The following is a 22,870-nucleotide window of genomic DNA, read 5'->3' on the forward strand; positions in this document are numbered from 1 at the left end:
AACTTACTTAAGACACTCTTCGGCTACGTCTACTATGTCACCTCTACACACGGGATAAGACCACTACATTTTGGCAACGAACTGGAGACTGTTTAGTGTGGGTGGTAGTCAATTTACATTTCATTACATGAAGGATGGTTTTGGTTTTTCCTTCCACCTTACATTACTTACCCTTACACGAGTGTGGTTCTGGTCGTGGTGGGTGGTTCCCAACCTCCTTGTGTTGTGATTAGGTTTCATTTTATGTTTTATGTCTGGTGTTTTACGTGTGCAAGTCGTCATGGGCAGTCTTGTTGTTGTGTGTAAGTCGCCCCGCACCTCACTTGTTGTTGTGTGCAAGTCGCCCTGCGCCTCACATCTTTCTGTCTTGTGTTTAAGTCGCCCTGCACATCAGGTGTTTCTGTCTTGTGTGTAAGTTGCACTGTGCCTCACGTGTGGTTCTGTGTAAGTCGCCCTGCGCTCATGATGTTGTTGTTGAGTGTAAGTCGCCCCGCGCATCACCGTGTGGACACTTTGTGTTTACCTTGTGCTGCACTTTGGTCATGTTGTGTAGTCTTCTTGTGCTGCACTTGTTCTTATGGGTGTTGGTCCCATACAATGTGTGTTGTTGGTCTTATTCTAAATGTGTTTTACCCTTAATGGGTTTTAGTCCCATTTACACAGCTTATGTTATGGGTCCCAGTCCCATTTTTGCATGTGTACCTTGGGTTACGGTCCCTTCCCCACAGGTACTATGGTCTGGTTCCTTACATGAGGAGTACTTACTTTAGTGCAGTCCAGCCATTGTGGTAGAATTATGGGGTGCGTTATTCCTTTTACTCTTTCCACATGTCTTTTCATGTGGTGTTCGCTCACTTTGTGTCTATGAGCTGTACATTCTCTACTTACTTTTTGTTTCAATATTAAAGGAGGAGGATGGTGATAGTTTGTTTGTATCTTTTCATTCTTCTTTCCTTCTTTGTTTGGTCTGTGTTCCTTCTCTTGATGTGGTTTAACCATTCATCCCAGGGTTATGGACCACTGTCTTCAATTGTACATTACTATGTATAGTTGTTTTAATTTTAGTATGTTTTTTTTAGTTTTTCAATTTAAAAGGGAGAAGATAATGTAGTATTCTCATGTTATGTTATAATGTTCCCTTTTCACCTTGTTCCTAGCTGCTCAGCCAGTGTGAGTGTTCTGTGTGGAATGTTGGTGTGATTGACATGAGTGGAATGCTTGGGTGCCTGGTGTGAGTGTTGACAGTTGGAAGATAGGCTGAGTAGCTAGCAGGCTGCTCCTGGTGGGGCTGTTACTACACATCTTATGGACTTAATAAACTTCCTTAAAAGACACTCCTCGGCTACTTCTACTATGTCCAGCTGCCTAGCCCTCACTCTCAATGTCACCTCTACACATGGGACAAGACCACTACATAGAGGGTGGGCTTTAGAGCACCACAGGTATACCACAAGGTAGAGGGTGGGCTTTAGAGCACGACAGGTATACCACAAGGTAGAAGGTGGGCTTTAGAGCACCACAGGTACACCACAAGGTAGAGGGTGGGCTTTAGAGCACCACAGGTACACCACAAGGTAGAGGGTGGGCTTTAGAGCAGTACAGGTGTACCACAAGGTAGAGGGTGGGCTTTATGGTTCAATTTTTTTTTTTAACTAAGCAGCTGTTTCGTCTCTGGAGATTTATACAGTCTCTCCCCCCCCCCTCTGTCAGAAGGGGGAGGGGGGACAACCCCCAGTAAGTACTCTGTTATTGCATTGTGTTCTTGCAGCTGGCTAATGTGCTTGGCCATTTCATCCCAGCACCTGTGAACAGAAGAACAGCAGCGCGTGACCGTGAGCGGCTCGTTGGACTTGCTGGTGGCCTCCCCTTCCTCTAGCAAGGAGGGAGCGAGAAGGGAGAATGAGGCCAGAAATACCATCATGCATCAGTGTGGAATAGAACTGAATAGGGCATGAAAACACTGACCACACAGTAGCTGCAGAACAGTGATACCCTACACTAATTGTTTATGGGCATGACTGAACATAAAGGCAAGGCCAAGCCTATCCCAGGCCAGCCCCCCAGGGGGAGTGGTGGCCAGGACCAGCCAAAAAGTATCAATATAATAAATACTACATCCCCAACACTCAAACGCCCATCATGAGGACACGTTGCTCTTCCGTAGTCGGATGGTGTTATCATGACAGCTCTCGCATTCCAGTGGAGAAGGTCACGGTGTCATTGGGAACCCAGCGCTTTCCCACTTACTGCTGTCACTTCCGGTGTAATCCTAGACCTGGCCAGCAGGTTTCCCCCTCACAAGAGTAGGCGGCTTTCCCTCACCCAAGAGCGGCTACGTCAACAAATGCCCTGCAGGGATATGCCATTGTAGACAGTTGCACTAGGGAATATTGTGGAAGCAGGAAATCCCCGACCCTGTTCCAGATTTTTTCTGCTGCATTGCAGAAGCCATTCATTCCACTGTGGTTATTCAGGGGAGCAGCCAGAAAATAAAGCTGACAGTATTTAATTAAAAAAAATATTTTTGGGCACTCTCCAAGAACCTCCCTCTGTAACTTTTCCTTAAACTAATACGCAAGATTGACTGTGCTTTCAGCAGCATATTGTAACATAAAAAGCATAAGAGCATCTTTACGAATATGTTCATAATTGTACCACCAAAAGACCTAGAACAATAAAGCAAAGTTCCATGGCGAATATTACCTGAGAGAGTCTCAATAGTCGCAAGCCGATCCAGGTATCACAGTATGGGCGAAGATGTGTAACTTGAACAAGCAAAGTTAACTCCAGGGATAACACTGATAACCAATGAACATATCAAAAACAACAAAGTCCGTGTGTGTTAAATAGGGCCTCTTTAGGTTCACGGAGCACGGGTCTGCTGACTCACTACAATCCTGTATAATGTTCCAAAGGAAAGTAGACCTACATAAGTAGTATAGGTTTTATATAAAGCCCTCACTCGCCAACCTGGTTGGTGACATGCTTCATCATCGGGCTCCACTGGGTATGGCCGAATGCCATCCCAGTGTGCTACAACGCCAGGTTACTGCGGAGCGGGGTTCTTGTGAGGTGACAGTGAATTTAAAAACTTCCAATTGAGTCAAAAAAGCAGTTTTATTTGTTTTGCTAATTGGAAATATTAAAAAGAAAGAGTGAGGGTCAAAAAATAGAAGACCGGATTCACTCTGTGGCGGTCAACATGTTTCTGCCTTAATGTATGATTAACAGGCTTTCGTCAGGACCAGAGTGGGGGTGCAGAGTCCCGGTGGTGTGGGCGCGCTAAGGCTCACCCTCCCGTGGACTAACAGTGTGAAAAATATATACAGTGAATAATCCGCCAATAGTTAGAATGGAGGAGAGGAACGAGTTTATTCTGATAGTTAACAAACACACAACAAAAGACAAAACATGAAAGAATTGTAAGTGTTGATGGTCAAACTCGTAATCCATCGCTGCCAAAGTCAGCCAAGCAGCAAACAAGGTGCTCAATTGGAGAAGTGCCATTAGCGAATACCACAGGTGCAATAATTGTGAAATCAGTGCACCTAAAATTAACAGGTCACAGGTGTCAGGCAAGTGGGTTGAAACTTGTCCTGAATAGCGTGTCTAATAAAGTCTATCGAGACACATGTGAATGCTGTATTATGTGTGAAAACTTATATAGCATATGGTCAGGGGGCACAGAGAAACGTACCCCTGTGTAAGTCATAGGTAACGACTTAGACTACAGGGAAGGAAGAAAACCCAGTCTTACTCGGAGGCATATCCATATGAAGCCTCAAGGATCCCAGGAGGGGGGTGGGAGCATATGGCACACCCTGGAATTAAAGAAAATAAAGGGAAGGAGGAGTAAAAACCAAGAGCGTGGTATCTCTTAGAGCGCTTACCGTTAAAATGGAAGAAGGAGGAAGTGGGATAGAGTGTTACTCACGCCCTCGTTGCTCAGCACCCGTTTGGTACCTGAGGAGCCTCTCGCACCCGGGTCCGAAATGTCAGGGTCCGTGGAGGGGGCTCGTATATGTGGTAGCAGGGATGGCGTGCGTCGCGTGAGGCGACGGGACAAAGAGAGAGCGCCACGGTGATTTGACATGCTCAGCCGTTACTGCTGCGTGATTGGGTAACATGGCGGCTGGGGAGCCAATGATATCATGGTTAGGAAAAAGGTCACTGCCGGTTAAAGTCGGGAAACTGTTCGCGGGAGAAAGTGTTTTTTTTTCGTAGGACGGAGCTTTATTGAGCGTTGATGTTACTCCGGTGCTCGCATATGCGGAGTTTGACTTTTCTGGTAGTCATTCCAACGTAGCGTAGACCGCACGGGCATGTAATCAGATAGATCACATTAGATGTGTTGCAATTAGTGTGTCCTCGTTGAGTCCAGATCTTGCCTGGTTCCAGATTCAGAGTAGTTGTACGTGAGGTCAGGTGACATATGCTGCAATCGGAGCAGGGAAAATGTCCAATGAACATAGCTTGTTCCCCTTGAGCTCGTTCGTGTACTCCCCTATCATGTACAACACCCTATATTTGACCAGCTAGGACACTGTCATATATGCTCTTGTGATCGCTTCAATCTTCTTTAGTCTCTGAGGCAGAGCCTATGATAGAGAACAAAATCAATGTTTGTTTAAAAAACATTCTAGGGATAAACTGCCCCTTTGTAGCAAGCTAACAAGTAATAGCGAAATGAGAACAAAAAGTTTAAAAGAACTATTTTAAATTGCACTCCTACCTGTTGTCACACTGGTGTAAGTGAATATAGTAAATATACTAAATGGTTTATGCTTCCAATATTGTCTATTTGTTGCTTTTGCTATAAATAATATTTTTTAACACCAAAAAGGAGCAAACTATGATTAACGAGCAGTATTAAACAGAAAACATACATATATTTTAGAACAACACTTCCTCATTCTTAGTCCTCTAGAGACAGTGCTGCAGCTGCTTCTTTGGTCACAGTGATAATTCCTCATTTTAAGTCCTCTAGACAGTGCTACAAGCCGCTACTCTGGTCCTGTCAGAAAATTCCCACATTTTAAGTCCTCTAGCCAGTGCTGCAGCGGTTTCTCTGGTCCTGTTGGTATTTCCTCATTCTTAGTCCTCTAAACAGTGCTGCTAGCTGCTTCTCTGGTCCCGTCAGTAACTCCCTCATTCTAAATCCTCTAGGCAGTGCTGCAGCTCCATTTTTGGTCATGTCAGTAAATCCTCATTCTAAGTCCTCTAGACAGTGCTGCTTCTCTGGTCTCATCGGTATTTCCTCATTCTAAGTCCTCTAGACAGTGCTGCTTCCTGCTTCTCTGGTCTCAGTGGTATTTCCTCTTTCTAAGTCCTCTAGACAGTGCTGCTTCCTGCTTCTCTGGTCCCAGTGGTATTTCCTCATTCTAAGTCCTCTAGGCAGTGCTATGTCTCTATTCATACACCCACTACACTCCAACTAAAACACACTGAGAAAAGACATTGTCATTTACAATGCCAATAGCTCGAACTCTGACAAATGCTAGACCTATTGCATTGCAAATGCTTGTTACTGTAACGTGTCTCCGTGTACCCTCTCTGTTATGTACAGGACAAGTCTCGGTGTATCTTGGCACATTGCACTAGGACGATACTGACCCCTGCAGAGGATGTGCTCTTCGCCACCGCTGGCTCTGGACTCGCGCCTGTGCATGTGGCCGCGCTGCGAGACGACAACAGCGGAAAAGTCCTGGCCTGTGCAACCGCAGAGAACGACAGCAGCATGGACCATCTGAGAAACCTTTGCAAGGATATGGGAGTGAGCAGTGAGTTACTTCACCTCTGCCTTCTTTAAGGGACTACACAGAGAACTTAATCCACACAGGGCAGATGGGAGGTCTGAGGGTTGTGGGGCTGGACAGACTCTGCTCTCAACCTTCATTACGCAGAATCGAGGGAGGGGAGGGTGGTTGGCTGGTGTTGAACACATTTAAAGGACCTTCCCTTGCTCCCCAGCAGAAGCACTCAGTGACATCCCGGTGGTGGGCACCCATCAGAAAGGGTCATGATATATTTCGTGCAGTGCCAGTGCTTAATATGAGCTGGCGGTTTCTGGTGCTTGGCACCGGCACTTAACAGTCAGCACAGACACTTGTGACAGTCTACCACATGGAGTTGCAGTCTGTTTAATTTAGAGATGACCACAACAGCTGTTTATTAATTCAATATACATTAACAATGACTAATACCTGCCACCCAAGTCATTCGTATAACTTTGGGGCCCTGGAATTGTCTTATTTATCAAACTTGTCGGAGTGTGATGGTTAGTACTTGTGTTGCTACTGGCATTGGCAGTACTTGAAGGGGCAATGGGTGCTGCAAGCTGTAGTGTCCTCCTGATGAGAGCTTTGGCACTTATTGGTTTACACATTAGCCACTGTGAAGTCCCACACTTAATACAGTATAGTGATCACCATGGCTACAAGTCCCCACACCGTGACTACCGATGCAGCTCTGTGGAGAATTCCTTCGATTCACAAGCCCTACACTGCGAGATGGCCCCTGACCTGAGTTCAAGTCTCAGTCTAGAGACTGGAGGCCATACTGAAATACACTGGTCCCCCAAAGAGAAGACTGGGGCTCTTCTGAAAGCGGTTTAAATACATTAATGTATCCATATGCAGGCTATGCCAATTGGAAGGGATAGGCAGGGTGCTAAGGCGAAGGAACCTAGGACTTGGCGAAGGAACCCAGGACTTGGCGAAGGAACCCAGGACTTCAGGAAGGAACCCAGGACTTCAGGAAGGAACCCAGGACTTCAGGAAGGAACCCAGGACTTTGCGAGGGAACCCAGGACTTCGCCTTTAATGAAATACACAAAACTACCTGCTTCGCTTTCTCTCTAGATTCTACACGCACCCATAAGTCTCTGCCCTCAAAGTAACACAGTCACATGCATCAGTTATCTTTCTTGATGTGTGCTGGGGGTGGTGCTGTTTCAGCAACCATTTGCCGTCCTGGCAAGGCCCTACTCTCTGCTGCTCCAACCCTACAATCTATGTCCTGTGTTCAAGAATCGACTGAGAATTTAGAACTGAGACCCAACCCCTTCCTTTCTCGTAATAGAAGCTCTGAATATAATGGGGCTCATTCATTGACTCATGAACTTTTCAGTTGGGAGCATCTCAGGAAGTAGACGGCAGGTGATAGGGGGAAGTCACATGGTTTCCAAATGTCACTCTTCGTTAACTCACTCGCCATGATTCATCGGGTCATCCATACATTTATAATTTGTCAGGTGTCCAGGGCAGCTTCACCAGTTCCTCAAATCACTCTCTTTTTCAGTTATGAGGAGTCGGTTTCCCATGGTTTGCCAAAATAGAACATCTAGTCTCATTGGTTTTAAATCTTATACAGCGGAGAAGGTGTGACCATGTCAGGTCATTTAGAAACAGTTTACCGATGCACCTGCCCATTGTCTCCCTTAATCTGTGATTTAGCACCCTGGAGTAGGTATGTGGAAAACACATTTTGAAGTCAACCATTTTTTTTATCCCTAGAAGTGACATTCATCCCAGCCAATTTCCTGGATTTGCAGCCGACGGACCCCCGACTCCAGAGAGTACGAGTGATTGCGTTGACAATGGTGGGCTCAGCTTCCGCTTTGGTTGATCCCACAGATTTTCTGCTCACTGAAGGCGAAGGTAGGTCCTGGTGTAAGTTTAGGTGCAAGAAAGATTTCTGAGTAACATGTGCTCTTATTTGCTGATCATGCCAGCCTCCTTCGAGGTCCACGCCTATCATTCCTTGTAACTGGCTGTCAGCAACATCCGAAAAAATGATGAACAGGAATACGTCAATGCCCCCAAAGGACCTGGCTTTTGAGCAGGTTACAGTAAGCCAATTGTGATATTTTCTCTAAAATAATTCCTCTCCGCTCGTTACTCTGACTTGTGTTTTGCAAGCTCACAGCACTTTCCTGGTGTGATAACCTATTAAACTTGGTTCTGACCCTATAGAGCTTTGTGTTAAGACAAATTATTGATCATAAGCGTGAAATACAATATGGAGTGAATAACTGCTTAGCAAAACCTGTAGCATTCCACATCTTGACGTCATACTTTACTTGCTTCAGTTTTAGGCAGGGGTCTTCGAACATTTTACCAGACAAGTCCACCTTTCTAGGCTGCTAACAACACACTATTTTCTCACATCGGTTTTGTAAATTGTTAAATATCATGAGCACAAAAACCATTGTGGTGGTACATAGGGCCAATCGCTTGATTACAACAAGCAATGCCAACAGTTCTGGCTTTAAAGGAATGTTGTTTGGTAATGTGAAGTGTTACAAATAAATAGTATGGGAATGGACATGTATTTGTATGGAAGCAAAGAACTGCAGAACAATATTGGTATAAGTGAAAAAGTTAGGTGACAGTAACACTGTCAAGCCAGACCCAAACATCCATGTAGGTTAATGACTGCCTTCATCCCAACTGTGCTTTTGCTAAAGAAAGACAACATAATAAATTACCTAAAACACTTTTACAGCATTACAAGATCATGTGAGTGTCCCTGACCGTTCAACCTCAGCCAGCTGGATAAATAAAAGGATCACATCTGTACTAGACAGCAAGCACGTTTTTTTTAAGGAAGTACATAACATCTGCCCAATCAAAGCATATAGTCCTGGCTCCCAACATGTGGGCAGAGCCAAAGTCCCTCTCTAGTGATGCTCACATAATTGTCTGGCAACAGCTGTGTTGTCAAGCCAGACCATAAAAAAGTCGAAATCTGACATTCAGTGAGGCTTTTGGAATGATCATGTTTGCAGCGGGGCTCACTGCACACAAACCAATTCAAGTAGAAACAGAAGGGACGTTGTTAATAACGCTAAGTTCATTGTTGATTTCTCAACACTGTTACACTCCAATTAAATGACCGAGTGCAGTGGGCCCCAAGATACCAGCGGTAAACATTAACTTGTACCAGTAACGCTGAGCAACCACTGATTCCCCTAGGGCCTCAAAAACAGGCCTAACTGTGGTGGTGGTCATGCAGCTCTTATTACTAAACTCAAGTCTCAAGCTGTAGCAGATATGCTACTCTCAAAATGGCAGCTAAGCTGTGGGTAGAAGCTGGGATTAGAGAGATGTCTGTTCTGGGAAGGACAAGGACTAGCTCATACCTCCTACCTTGAGCCCCTGACCTGAAAGGGAGGATAGCTGTGACCCTGGGGCTGGCACTACTACAGAGTTCACTGATGAAATGGGGCTGAGCCAGGCTTGTCCCACACAGGGTCTCCCGGCTACTGCCCAGTTCAGGCTTTCCTGGTTTAGAAGAGGCTGAAGCGTTCGTACTTAAGCACCTGGAACCAGACTCCCTTAACGAGAAGGGTACAGTACAGGAACATGCACGATAGTTTGATCTGGAGACGAGGTTAGTTCAGCAGAAGAAGGAAAAGGCAGAAGGAGCAAGATTGGGTTCAGACAGAGACTCAAAGGGTGAAATAGAGAAAGGCAGAGTATTGGAGGGAGAAAGACTGGTAGTAGCCAAACAAATGGCCACTGGCATCAAGGTGAAAGAGCTGGACCCAGCAAGGTATGCCCAAAGATGCTAGGTCATTCCCAGTTACCTTCCAGGTTAAATGTCACCAATGAGATAATGACAGCCATCGCAAGTGAGGCACAAGACCTTCAAGCGCACTTGTACTATCCATAAAGTGAGTCTTAAGACGAAGGTAATGGTTCTACTGAGTCACTTCTGATCTAGTGGAAACTATGCCAAAGTCAGTGAGTGAATCAAGACTGTGGTAAGACTGCACAACGGAGGTTCTAATACAGACATTTGACCTGCTCCGTCCCAGTACAGAGCCAACCTCATGAACTGCAAGAAGGAAAGAAGGAGGCGTCCTTCTATGAGGACTGGATGAACGTGGCAGAAGGAAACTGGAATGAGCAATTGACCTGGATGGAGCTTATGGAGAAAAAAAAACCTAAGTACCTAAACTGCTTGCTGAGTAACTTGAGAGGGGTGTCCACCCGGGTTCAGGTAACATTTACCTGATCAGAAAGGCAAAGGCTCTAAATGTCTATGTGGTTGTTTAATGGGCAGGAGTCTCACTACTTCAATCTTAAGGGTGACAACAGCATAGCCAAAACCCTGAAAAGAAGAAGTATTCCAGTGGCTCCCAGCAGGACAAACGCCCATGGTGAATATATCCTTTGGACAAGGACAAAAAGAAAAAAAATAGCTACTATTTCCATCTCCAACCCACAGACCAGTGAGCACTTCGTGGAGGTGAGAGGCCACTTGAGGGAGGACTGTCAAGGGTCAGTGCTTCTAGCATAGGGAGCATTCTCTCCAGTATTGAGCACTCCTGAGAGGGACCAAGCAAGAGTGTCTATGGTAGCTAAAGGCATTGGGGAGAGAGACCCAGAAGTGCTGAAGCATTTGCACCCTAATACAATGTAATTGGTCCAAGATGCAACGGAATAATCCCTTCTATGAGAGACGCTGCTGCCCACCACTTGGTGAAGCGGACATCTGCCAGCACTGACAAACATATCCTGTCCTGAAGAGAAACAAGGCTATATATCAATGGATATAAAGATGGCCAGAACGGAAGTAGAGATAAAGGAAAGGATTTGCATTTCCAGTTTTCTAGGCATCAATTTTTTGCACTAGGGTTCACATCAACTCTGCGCACTAGGGCACATTACTGACAGCCTCTTAATTAGGCAGAAGTACCTCCTTAAGATGAGATGCCTGAACAGGACAGCCTAATGCAGAAATCCAGGACATGCTCTATGACAACACTGGCTCAGGCCCCAGCGACTCCTGTTCCAGACAGAGTGGAGGAAGAGAGCCCTGAAGGGCATCACATGTCCTTCCAGAGCTTGTTGCATCCAAGGATGAGTTCTGCAAGTTTCATACAGAGTATCCGACCCTAGTGAGACTAAGGAAAATGACAGAAGACCAGGTCTCTGAAGGAGTGACTAATCAATTCAAGTTAGCTTTGAAGGTCTCCTTTTTAGGTCTCGGCTAGCGAAGGCTGCGCTTGCGCAGTCTCGCTCGCGAGATATAATGACTTGGAGAAGAGGGGCTTGAACCCGCCCCTCTTCTCTCCTCTTCTCCATTGGCTGGCCTCTTGAATGCTGGCCAGCCATTGGAGAAGAGGTTTGTCACTCCGAACAGGCCCCGTCCTTTTCGGATTCGGGGGCGTGTTTTTTGCTACTTTTCTAATTATCTCCTCCAGCCAATGGCAAGAGGAGAGAAAAAGAAACACGCCCCCGAATCCGAAAATGCTGCTGCCTTTCTCCGAGGCATTTCTGCTTCCCCTCGGAGAAAGGCAGTGGTGTGCTTGCTTTTCAGCATGGAGTCAGGAATTAAGGTGAGTGAACGGGGAAGGTTGGATTAAATATAGTATTAGGACTATTCCACTTGAACAGTGCCAGTAACAACGCCACTTTGTTATAGCGCGAACTCGCCCGAAGGTATTGGAGCGCTTTACATGCGCGCCGGTTACGTTGCGCATTCAGGCACGAGGGGGGGTTAAGTGATTTACCCAGGATCACGAGAGTTAAGGCCACAGCTTGCATCTGTTCCACCGACTCCTGCGCCCTCCGCACCAATGGCGCCCACTTAGCATTCCACTCGGGGGAGACTCCTTTACGATCGTTGCATTCGGAATGAGGGGATGCCGGTGCACATTAAGGAGTAATAGGAGCCAGCTTTAGTAAAGTACTTGTCCTAACTTTTTTTTAAATTTATTTATTTATATAGCGCAAACTCGCCCGAAGGTATTAGAGCGCTTTACATGCGCGCCGGTTACGTTGCGCATTCAGGCACGAGGGGGGGGTTAAGGGATTTAGCCAGGATCACGAGATGTGGACGCGACCCAGAGTGTCGAACTCTGGTTTCCCGCACCAAGGTCGGCAATCTAGCCGCCGGACCGCATCCGCTCCCCCGCTGCTTAAGCCCTTACCCTGCCACTGCTCTCGGCACCAAGAACCTCCTCGTCTTCGCCTGGGGAGCTGGGGGTCGCTACTGCGCCTTTCTATCTCACTAACTCACTTTCACTGTCTCTTTCACTACCTCTCTATATCTCACTACATCACAACACCACTCTGCTTACATCTCACTATTTCACAACATCCCTCTCCCTCACTACATCACTGTTTCACTACCTCACTCTCTCTCACTACATAACTCTCTACCTCACTACTCCACTCTATCTCACTACCTCACTATCTCACAACTTCTCCCTCTCAAAACATCACTACCTCACTCTCTAGCTCACAACTTCACTCTCTCTCACTCACTACCTCAATCACCATCTCACTACCTCACTCTTTCTATCTCACTAACTCACTTTCACTCTCTTTCACTACCTCTCTCTATATCTCACTACATCACAACATCACTCACTACCTCACTCTCTCTATCTCACTCTCTATCTACCTCACTCTCTCTATCTCACTACCTCACTCTCTCTCTGCTAATGCAATAGGTATCACATATGCAAAAAAAAAAAGCTAATGCCAATAGAAATGACAATGCCATTTATTTAGGGATACAATAATGATAAAAAAATAATGAGCAATACCAAAAGCTCTACCTATAATATTGCCGAGACCATTGCATTGTAAATGCTTGTTTTAGGTCTCGCCTGGCGTTGCAGCGCAAAGCGCTGCACGCTATATGAGGGCTTCTTGTAATCAATACGAATTCAGAAGCGACTTTAAGCCCTGCCCTTCTTTTCAATTGGCACGCGTCATCGTTTATGTTAAATGCTGACGCATGATTGAATATCGGGCTTTTGGGCTACCGCCTTGTCCACTTTTAGGGCGGCCCATGTGGACAGCCAGACTCCATCTTTTTTAAAATTAGTGCATTTAGGGCGACCAGGGGGAAGATCAAGTGATTTGTCCATAATCAGCAGGATGTGCCGACACCGAGGCTCGAACACACATCCCCAGTTCTTAAGTTGTCAGCTCTAGCTGCTGCGCCACGGACGCTCTCTCACTCTGGGAATCCCTGTGTTTGCCTTAAAGGGTCTGCTCTGATGTTTGCCAAGCCGCATCTTTGTTTTCTTCGGGGCGGCTCGCAAACTCAAATTTTTCGATATTTTATGTCTTTCGTAAGCAGCACAGCACACTGCCTATGCTGCGCTGGTTATTTTAGTAACACACAGAGTCCTCTCCCTCACCCTCCTCCAGGTTTCAAAGCATGTCCTTTAAATTTCAAAAAAGTGTCTCTAGTACTCTGTTCACTACAGAATCTGACTAGCAGCCTGGGAGCCTCACAGCTGTGAGTACCTTACAAGCAACTCGCTGGCTCCATTCAGACATGTACAGGCTTACAGCTTCACTCTCTGTGTCCCTGTCTTGTAGTGAGGGAGGGGGGAGCGTTTCCCGATTTTACCCCTGCTTTGCTGGAATCCGTCATGTTTGTTTTTTGGAAGCAGTACCTCCTAGCCCGCGAAACAGATGCCTCAAAGCTTGAGCCTTTCACCATGGCAGTGTAAAGTTCACGACACAGTGTCTCGGTGGAGGAAGGAGGTATTTAACTTTGCAATGTAGAGGCGTAGCTTGTCTTGCAGCGTTACCAAAGCCTGCATCCAAGATACCATTTAAGTTGCAGCTCAGCTATCTGGCTTGCATTGACACACGAGTCCTCCCCTCACCCTCCTCCAGGTATCAAACCATGTCCTTTTAATTTCAAACAAGCATTTGCAATGCAATAGGTCTTGCATTTACGACAGTTTAAGCTATTGGCATTGTAAATGACAATGCCTTTTATTTTGTGATTTAAAAAACAAAACATAAATAAAAGGCATTGTCATTTACAATGCCAATAGTTCAAACTCGCGTAAAAGCGAGACCTATTGCATTGCAAATGCTGGTTAATTGTGCCCTCAGACCAAGAGTCGGCACTAGCAAGACGCTGGTGATGCCTCAGATGCACAGGAATTTCCTGATGCTGTTTGAGCATGAGGTACATTTGGTTGAGCCCCAAGGTTTAAGGCAGATGAAAGATATGGTATCCCTCCTTTTGCAGGATAGTCTGATTTAGGTGTGGCAGGCAGTGGCAAGCCAGAAGTCCAGACCAGGGCTCTACTGTTACCTTTAGAAACTGTGAGAGAATCCCTTCAGTGGTGTGGACTGAAGTTGGTGGTGCTCTTATAACCTCAATAATGTCGGGCGGCAAGTAGATTCTTGCTGTGGATCAGGCCACCAGAAACACCAAGGCTTTGTCCCTAAGCATCACTACTGCACCTGTAGAAGCTGGACCTTTCCTTGGAATCTTTTCCAGACTTGGACTCCCCAGGACTTTGCTCTCTGACTCAGGGACCAACATCCTTACCAAGTACGTGAAAACAATGGTGGATGAGGCCAGGGTGACACAAAACATCTCCACATTTTGCCAACCCAGACCAATGTGCTTTTGTAAACATTAGGCAAGACACTGAAGAGCACAAGGGGGCCCTGGAGTATCCTTTCAGGGGCAAGTGGGCCATTCTCAGACTATGCCTTTGCTTTGCCTATACATGGGTCACTTTGGTGAAGGAAGGCTGGGGCAGCCACCCTGGGCCACCTACGTATGATCCAGTGAACTGCATGCTGGGCATCTGTGAAAAGGCGCCTTAGCTTATGCGTACGGTAGTGGATAACATTCATGGCGTCCAACAGCTCATGAAAGAGTGCTAGGACCAGAAGGCTTCTCTTACTGCTACCAAGAGGGTAAACATTTCTGGATACTAAAGCCTTTATTTCCTCTGGCTCTTGAGGACAAATGGTGTGCCCCTATTAAGTTGTGAGGTAGGTCTCAATTATTTAGGTGGCACAGGTGCAACCAGAGAACCCCATTGATTGGTCCATGTGAATCGGCTTCAACAATACCCCAGAAAGGAGTATCCAATGGCATTACTTGCACTCACAGAAGAGGGCGAGGACAGTGAGCTCCTCCATTGCTTACTGGGAGTAGGCAGATGACTCAGCTGAGGGAGTGATAGTCACCTCAGGTCTCACAGTCAGCAAACCATTGAGCACAAGATTGAGTGATGGGGCCACAAAGTGTCAGAAGGTGCTATACACTTCTAGCTCGATGACTGTTTCTGTTTTGAACGTTTTACTTCCTGTAAATAAAGTAATTTTCTTTGGAAAGGTAAGAACTGCCTGAAGGTTGAAGTTGGCATGTGTTATTTAATCTGGATGTGTTGTAATCTTGAGTGTCAAACCTCAACCTCATTGAGTTAGCCTTGGCTGCCTGACCCCGGCACACTTAGTCAAACGCTAATACACAGCACTTGGCCATCTAGAATCAACAGTATTGAAACTTCAGGACACTAGAGATAAACAACATTAATTGTTGCAGTTACTACCCTGCACCACTTAGTGCTCTGGGACCCCAAGAAAAGGCACACTATTGCTCTGTTTCTCAAAGCAAGCTAATGTTGTCTGAAATCTCCGTGAAGGTTGACCTGCTCCTGTCTCCACAGACATCTCATTGATGCAACACCTGGCCCATGGACCCGTGCCACCACAAATGGTGAAATCGTTCGCTGACCTCCATCTAGAACTGGTGCTGCATGCCATGAAGTGTAAGTGTTGCACCAGTGGCACCGTGCGGTGGAGCATCTGGCTGCCAACCTGTTTATGCGATAATGTCCACATACACACAGCTTTTCATCTCAAACTCTATCCCTGGCACTGGTCTTTCCTTTTAGTCCATCGTTCAAGATCACGTTCACTTTTACTCAATGACACCTTGTCAATCTCCTACTTTGTATGCCTTTATCCCCTTTACACCTTTTTTCCTGGTCTACACCTTGCATTTATTTCTCCAGTGCAAGAACTTTCCTGGTCAACATTATCTTGATACCATGAGAGCATTAACCACTACAGGATCTACTCGACAATGACATACTCTACATGAAAAAACATACCATGCAAGAAATTTGAAACTAGGGTGTGCGCTACCAGCATGGATCCTATTACATTACAGGACATGCTTTGGCAGAGCAAACAAAATCAATCATTACTGCCCATTTATAAGGCAATAAGTAGTCACTAAGCTCATATTTATGTCTAGATATTAAAGATCGCTAAACCAATAAGTAATTTCTTATAGTAGAAATTCCAACAAGCCTCCATGTGCACCCAGCAGGCAATGACGTCTCAAAGTGGTTCAGGGTGATTAGCAAGCTTGTTATAAGCCTTTTCCTTAACTTACATTTCACCTGCAGTAGCACACTTAAGACAGGATATGCTTGCTACCAGTAAACAGTGGTGAAAGAGAAGGTATCAACTCAAAGGAGCTAAATTAAATCTGGTGCACGACGACAGGGAGGGCGATGTGGACCTACTGTGAAATACCTGTGCCACCTTTGTGTTGTTGCATTACAGCTGATCTCTTGTTACCTGCCCTGATGTTTCATGATCACAATGTACATTTACCAGACTCCTTTCTCCCTAGTTCCCAATGTCCACTCCATCTTGTACAGCACCAGCTCCATGCACGAGGAAGAGAATGAAGCAGTGCTCAGCCAGGCTCTTAAACTACAGCCTGAGAGGAACTCACCGGAGCTGGTCTACCGGTAGGTAGTGCTGTGGGCAGAGAAACTGTAATTAAGCAAGGCGAGGGCAGAACCTGAGCAGGAGCCTTCAAAAAGGTGAGTGAGGATTTGGAGAACCTATCTGGGAGCAAGCAGGGAAGGTATATCAGTACAGGAGCTGATAAGAGCAGAAGAGACAGACGTGAAACATCTGAACTCCACCCTAGAATTGCAAGATGAGAGCAAGAGCGCAAACCAACATCTGGAGTATGGTAAAGTGAGGGAGCCATGGAGAAATGCAAGACCTGCCTATAGCTCTTAACACTTATTGACATGGCAGATATCTCCCTGCAGATGATGTGTTAAGAGTGGGAGAACCGTCTGGATGTCAGTTTGTGGCTCACACAGCTCCGCCCCCACTGCCACCCTGGTAATAGCCCTACCTGGCCCTAGACTAGATTAGATCTTTTACTGTGCCTAGGATGAGAATATGCCTTGTGAAAGATTGCGTTTGCCAACAAATTTGCAAGTGTGTGGTGTGGCCCACTTCCCGAGCATTCCTGCAAAAAAAAAAAAAAAAAACCCTCACTCCTCCAATCCCGCGTGTTGATTTCTTGTGTGTAATATTACACTTCCATAGCTTTGAATAGGCCATATGTGTACATTAAAGGCCCTTTCCACTACTATTTCAATAAAACATAAACCCACAGCATGTCCTGGTAAAGGTGCCGACCAATAAAAAAGCAGGTCTATCATTAATGGCTATGGCAACTGCATTTCAGACTAACTGGGGGAAGAAGAAAGAAAGAGCAATGTCTTGTTTAAACTGACCTAAGCATGTGAATGATCAGAGCACAAGATCTCACCATTTGTATCCCCTCTAAGAACGAGCTTTCTTCGCTGAGTCCATCTTTAAAGTGGTTACTGTTCGCAGGTTGACTCTTCCGCTGGCATCCAGGATCTCATCCTCCGAGCCCCTCACGGCACCGGAAGATCCAGTTCTAAGAGTGGAACCGTCCACAGATGGCAATGGGTTCTTCTTGGCACAGCTCACGCGGCAGGTGAGAACAGCCCCTCGCTTCCCGACCAGAAGCAGCGCCATTGTCCATCGGCATCTCTCAGCCCTTCCTTCACATGGCCCTTTATCTCTCATCCCTCCAGATCTGCATATCCCTTTCCTTCTTCTGTCTCATTTCCTTTTGAGTCTTTTCCTAAATGCATTTGTGAATCATTGTTTGTGTGTCCCTGTGCGACTGTCGTGTATTTATGTTTTTCTTTTAATTTTTATCGAACACACTGAACTGGATAGTTTTACAAGTCACAGACTCATAAACCAAGTCCCAAATAAAAGGACTTGTCATTTGCTCCCAGTGCAGCAGAGATTCCCCAAACCACACCAGGTGTCTATTCCGGCCTCTGCGTGAAAGAAGCAGATCTGGCAGGCAGCACCGATTCTCTGTCGAGGAGATCATCTTCTTGCACCTCTGAAAATCCTTGGGTCCCTCTTGTGGTCAGGCAGAAGTTCAGATCACATCTCCCACGGTCCCTCTTTAATCTCTTCAGATATCCACAGCCCACTTCCACCATATCTTCCCTTAGAAGTGCATATCACCAGAGCGGCTTCTCCAACGTTTTTTTGTGGATGACAAGAAGGCAGGAGGTCCCGTAGGGAACCAGCACACGAGCGACATGTTTCTGCCCAAAAAAAAACCTTAATTAAGGCTGCCCTCTAATTTAAAATTCAATGTTTTAGGTTTTGCCGTTGGGAGCAGAGTGACTATGTTTAGCCTTTCCTTAAGTCATAGGTCATGTGTGCCTTCTTTTATAGACAAAGCTATAGACAGGCTACTTACTGTAGATTGCCTTTTAAAGTCTTGCCTAAGACAGCGCATGCACGGTCTCTTGTGAGACACACTGTTTTCTTTCACAGCTGGCTCAGAGGCTGCACATTGCTTTCCATTGGTTGGCTTCAGTGTCACTCATTGGCTTAAAGTTTACCATATTTCCCTCTCCAAAGGATTCGTCCATCATTTTGAGTCCAGAACCGTCCATCAGCAATAAAAAAAAAAGCACAGGCCTTATCATAGCAATAGCACTTTTTTTTTTTAAACTTTTAGCCACGCTGCTGTACAGCATGGCTAAAAACGACAAAGCCAATACCTTGCGAAAGTAAGAACTGTTGGCATTGCCAATGCTTGTTTGCAATCCTTTGTCTAGGCAGTGACAATGAAAACAACATACTTGTGCTTTAAACACTGCAGCTAAGTGGGAGAAAAACATTCACCAAAATAAATGTGGAGAAAAGCATGGACTTGAGATGCAAGTCAAAGATGTGCATAAGGGGGGACACAGATCTCTGGCTGTGCTAACATGTTTTAGCCCGGAGCCACGTGCCCGAAGGAAGCAGTACCAAGAACACTACAGCAGATTCGGCATGTTCTTGAATTTGGTACTGGTGGCTTAGTTCGTTATCACCTGAAACGGTTCTCTATTCTTTTCTGAACCCTACAGCAGCTTGTTGCCTCAGCACTCCCCTCATCCCCCCATAACCATCTCCACCAAAGCGCTCTTTAAGTTTCTTTTTGGAGTAGCTTGCGCTCTTCAAGAGATGGGTATTATTTATTCATTCTAAACACATGATGAGCTGGTGCAGTGGTGCACTGGGTAAAATAAGCGTGTGCTGTGCCCAAGGATACACAAAGCACATCAGAAAAAAATAAAGATAAGGTGGGCGGGAGAAATCAAAGTCCTACTATTGTGTAAATTGCTCTATTTTTTGTATTGTCAATGATGGAGCAAGTGCAAATGGAGACAGGTTGTGGAGTTTTGCCAGATCGCTCCTTTTATTTAGAAATTTAGATAACTGATGAAAGTTCAATACAGTTTGGTGCACTGGGTGGCAGCCTAGCGAAAATTGCAAAAAACACTATATTCTACAGAAAACACCAGGTTAAAAGTACTTGGCGACCTAAGATATTGTCATACAAAGGATGGACAAGGTAATGTACGAATACTTTGCTCTGTGAGGCTCACAATGTTCTAATTCATGTCTCTCTGTTGCAGGGAATCACAGTGAAGGGGATCTTGGCCAGAGCAATTAAGAAGGGCCTGTTGGACAAGGCCATGCTGGTTCTTTCAGACAAAGAGGAAGAGAATCTGACAGTTCCCAAAAGAGGTCCACCCCGGTCGGTGGCCGCCAAGCAAGGGCTGGCAAGAAGTCCCAAGACAACCTCACAACATAATTCAAAGAAAAAACAGCCAAAGCACAAGACGTCTAGGAAGAGGTCCGACAATCAGGATGGCACGCAAGGAATCCAGAGAATGAATGACATTATTAACAGAAAACCAGCTGATCACACGGTGGAGGAAGGGGGCCTTGAGGTACTTAGTTCAGATAACAAGGCTTGGCTCTGGCACCCAATGCTTGACAATAGAAACAGAGTGCGAGAACTTGCAAGCAGCACTAAGACTTCCCGGCTCCTCAACAGGGGGCAGTATGGCGTAGGTGAGAAGGAAAAATCTAGACATATTGATCTACAAAGATTTGCCATTGGCTTGGATCACCATCAAAGGAGTGCTGAAGATTACCTTAGGGTCCTGGAAGATAAACACACCAGAAGCCAGGTGTCCGAAATAATACCTCCAATATACAAATACTCTGGAGGACGCAATGCAGATAGACGTCTATCAACAGTAGAAGATAAGACGAATAATACAAATATTAGAGGACAAAATCCAGTTTCAGAGGAAGGCCCTGTGCCCAAGACAAACAAGTTTATCACAGTACAGAGCAAACTGAACAATTTGGTCCCCAAGAAGGTGCAAGCCAATGTGTGCCCTGCTGGGATCCAGGCTCTATGCTCCAGCACTGAAGGAATGCCAGGAAGGGACACTTTAACTCCTGTTCCCTTGCTGGCCAATTCCCAAGTCTTCCTGTCTGCCTCACTGACTTGTAGGTCGCACAGCGCTAGAGTAGCGAGAGAAGGCGACTGGGAGGACATTAGGCCACTGCTAAATAAAGGGTCCCAGAGTCTAAATATGCAGCGGTCATTGGGGCGATCTCAAGTCTTGTCCCTCTCCCAAGTTTACCTGCCTCCACCTAATCCAGAGTTTCTTGGTGTGTTAAAGAAGCAAACGAGTGCTTCAGTGAGGAAGAGCAGCCTTCTGCAGAGATGATGCACATCTCCATGGCCTTAGTGAAGAAAAGCAGCCTTCTGCAGAGATGATGACCATCTCCATGGCCTCAATGAAGAAAAGCAGCCTTCTGCAGAGATGATGACCATCTCCATGGCCTCAGTGAAGAAAAGCAGCCTTCTGCAGAGATGATGACCATCTCCATGGCCTCAGTGAAGAAAAGCAGCCTTCTGCAGAGATGATGACCATCTCCATGGTCTCAGTGAAGAAAAGCAGCCTTCTGCAGAGATGATGACCATCTCCATGGTCTCAGTGAAGAAAAGCAGCCTTCTGCAGAGATGACCAGCTCCATGGCCTCAGTGAAGAAAAGCAGCCTTCTGCAGAGATGACCAGCTCCATGGCCTCAGTGAAGAAAAGCAGCCTTCTGCAGAGATGACCAGCTCCATGGCCTCAGTGAAGAAAAGCAGCCTTCTGCAGAGATGACCAGCTCCATGGCCTCAGTGAAGAAAAGCAGCCTTCTGCAGAGATGACCAGCTCCATGGTCTCAGTGAAGAAAAGCAGCCTTCTGCAGAGATGACCAGCTCCATGGCCTCAGTGAAGAAAAGCAGCCTTCTGCAGAGATGACCAGCTCCATGGCCTCACTGAAGAAAAGCAGCCTTCTGCAGAGATGATGACCATCTCCATGGCCTCACTGAAGAAAAGCAGCCTTCGGCAGGAGATGACGACCATCTCCATGGCCTCTGAAGAAAAGCAGCCTTCTGCAGAGATGATGCACAGCTTCATGGCCTCAGTAAAGAAAAGCAGCCTTCCACGGGGATGACAACCATCTCCATGGCCTCACTGAAGAAAAGCAGCCTTCTGCGGATATGACGACCATCTCCATACACTCACTGAAGAAAAGCAGCCTTCCACGGAGACGACGACCATCTCCATGGCCTCACTGAAGAAAAACAGCCTTCTGCGGAGACTACCATCTACCTGGCCTCACTGAGGAAAAGCAGCCTTCCGCAGGGAAGATGACGACCATTTCCATGGCCTCATTAAAGAAAAGCAGACTTTGGTAGAGATGACGACCATCTCCATGGCCACACTGACGAAAAGCAGACTTCGGCAGAGACGACGACCATCTCCATGGCCTCACTGAAGAAAAGCAGCCTTCCGCAGAGACGACGACCATCTCCATGGCCTCACTGAAGAAAAGCAGCCTTCCGCAGAGACGACGACCAGCTCCATGGCCTCACTGAAGAAAAACAGCCTTCTGCAGAGATGATGCACATCTTCAAGGCCTCAGTAAAGAAAAGCAGCTGGATAAACTGCCATTTGTGGGTGAGGCTAGCCCAGGGCCATTTCTCAGTTCATTCATTCCCCCCTTTTTATTCAAATGAGACTCCAAGTAATGACTGATGCTTGAAGAACAGATGGCACACTGTCACTTGCTTCTTCTGAGACGCGACCGCCACCACCATACATTTGCAATGCACCAGGCCACTCTTATCCACCGCAGAGAGAACGGATGCCACAACCTCCTGTATAAAAGACTTTGCTACAGCAATGCTAAGTGATTGCGGTCTGCTTATCAAGTCTTTAGACACTTTGCTACATCTGTGCTAAGTAATCGTGCATTTCTCATATCTATGGACACTTTGCTACACCTTTGCCAACTAAGCGATTTTGCTCTGCTCTAGAGCATAGTCTGCTAAAGAGCCAACGTCTTATTATAGCCAAAGTTTCCTCAATAAGAATAAATGCTTCCAGGTGACAAACTATGGCCTTTCTGTGATGAAGTTACCATTTTCAGATTATGAACCAGGTCATTTCAACATATTTGTCCAAGTTTTCATACCGTCAACCACACACACAGATCTCAACTATTTCTTGCCTACTGATGCTATTATTTTCGAGACATGTGGCTGTAGATACACCTGCTTAAGGTACACCTGCCATCTAGTATTGGGTTCCGACAATCAAAAGTTGTCTATCTTCGAAGAAGCTATGAGTTATGGAAAGTGGTGTAACTCCTCCCACAATCCACTAAAAGCAAGATCAGCAACTCCACCCTTAGATAGTTATTTTCCACCATAGCAGTTGGAACTGTAAAGCTGCAGCTCACACGTTTGCTTTTGGTGACTTTAGGCCCTGCTTCAGTTTGTCAGTTCCAGCAAAAGACAACAACTGAGTTTGTTATCTACACCTCAAAGCCATGTGATCGGCTTGATCACTGGA

The 22,870-nt window shown here is 46.1% G+C and overlaps 1 protein-coding gene across 2 annotated transcripts in view; it reads left to right on the plus strand.

Moving 5' to 3' along the window:
• LOC146806326 (protein NSUN7-like) overlaps positions 1-22,410 on the plus strand; it is a 116,951-nt gene extending 94,541 nt beyond the window's left edge. The window contains exons 5-10 of one of the 2 annotated variants that reach the window (XM_085623527.1): positions 5,567-5,780; positions 7,515-7,658; positions 15,458-15,559; positions 16,435-16,555; positions 17,448-17,574; positions 19,577-22,410. In XM_085623527.1, the coding sequence (XP_085479653.1) occupies positions 5,567-5,780; positions 7,515-7,658; positions 15,458-15,559; positions 16,435-16,555; positions 17,448-17,574; positions 19,577-20,689 (1,821 nt within the window). In that variant the 3' untranslated portion in view covers positions 20,690-22,410. The remainder of the gene's footprint in view (positions 1-5,566; positions 5,781-7,514; positions 7,659-15,457; positions 15,560-16,434; positions 16,556-17,447; positions 17,575-19,576) is intronic. The other variant, XM_085623526.1, reaches the window with a different exon arrangement.
• The last annotated feature ends 460 nt before the right edge of the window (positions 22,411-22,870 follow it).

This window comes from Triturus cristatus, chromosome 8, assembly GCF_964204655.1.
Source record: "Triturus cristatus chromosome 8, aTriCri1.1, whole genome shotgun sequence".
In the NCBI taxonomy this organism is placed as follows: domain Eukaryota; kingdom Metazoa; phylum Chordata; class Amphibia; order Caudata; family Salamandridae; genus Triturus; species Triturus cristatus.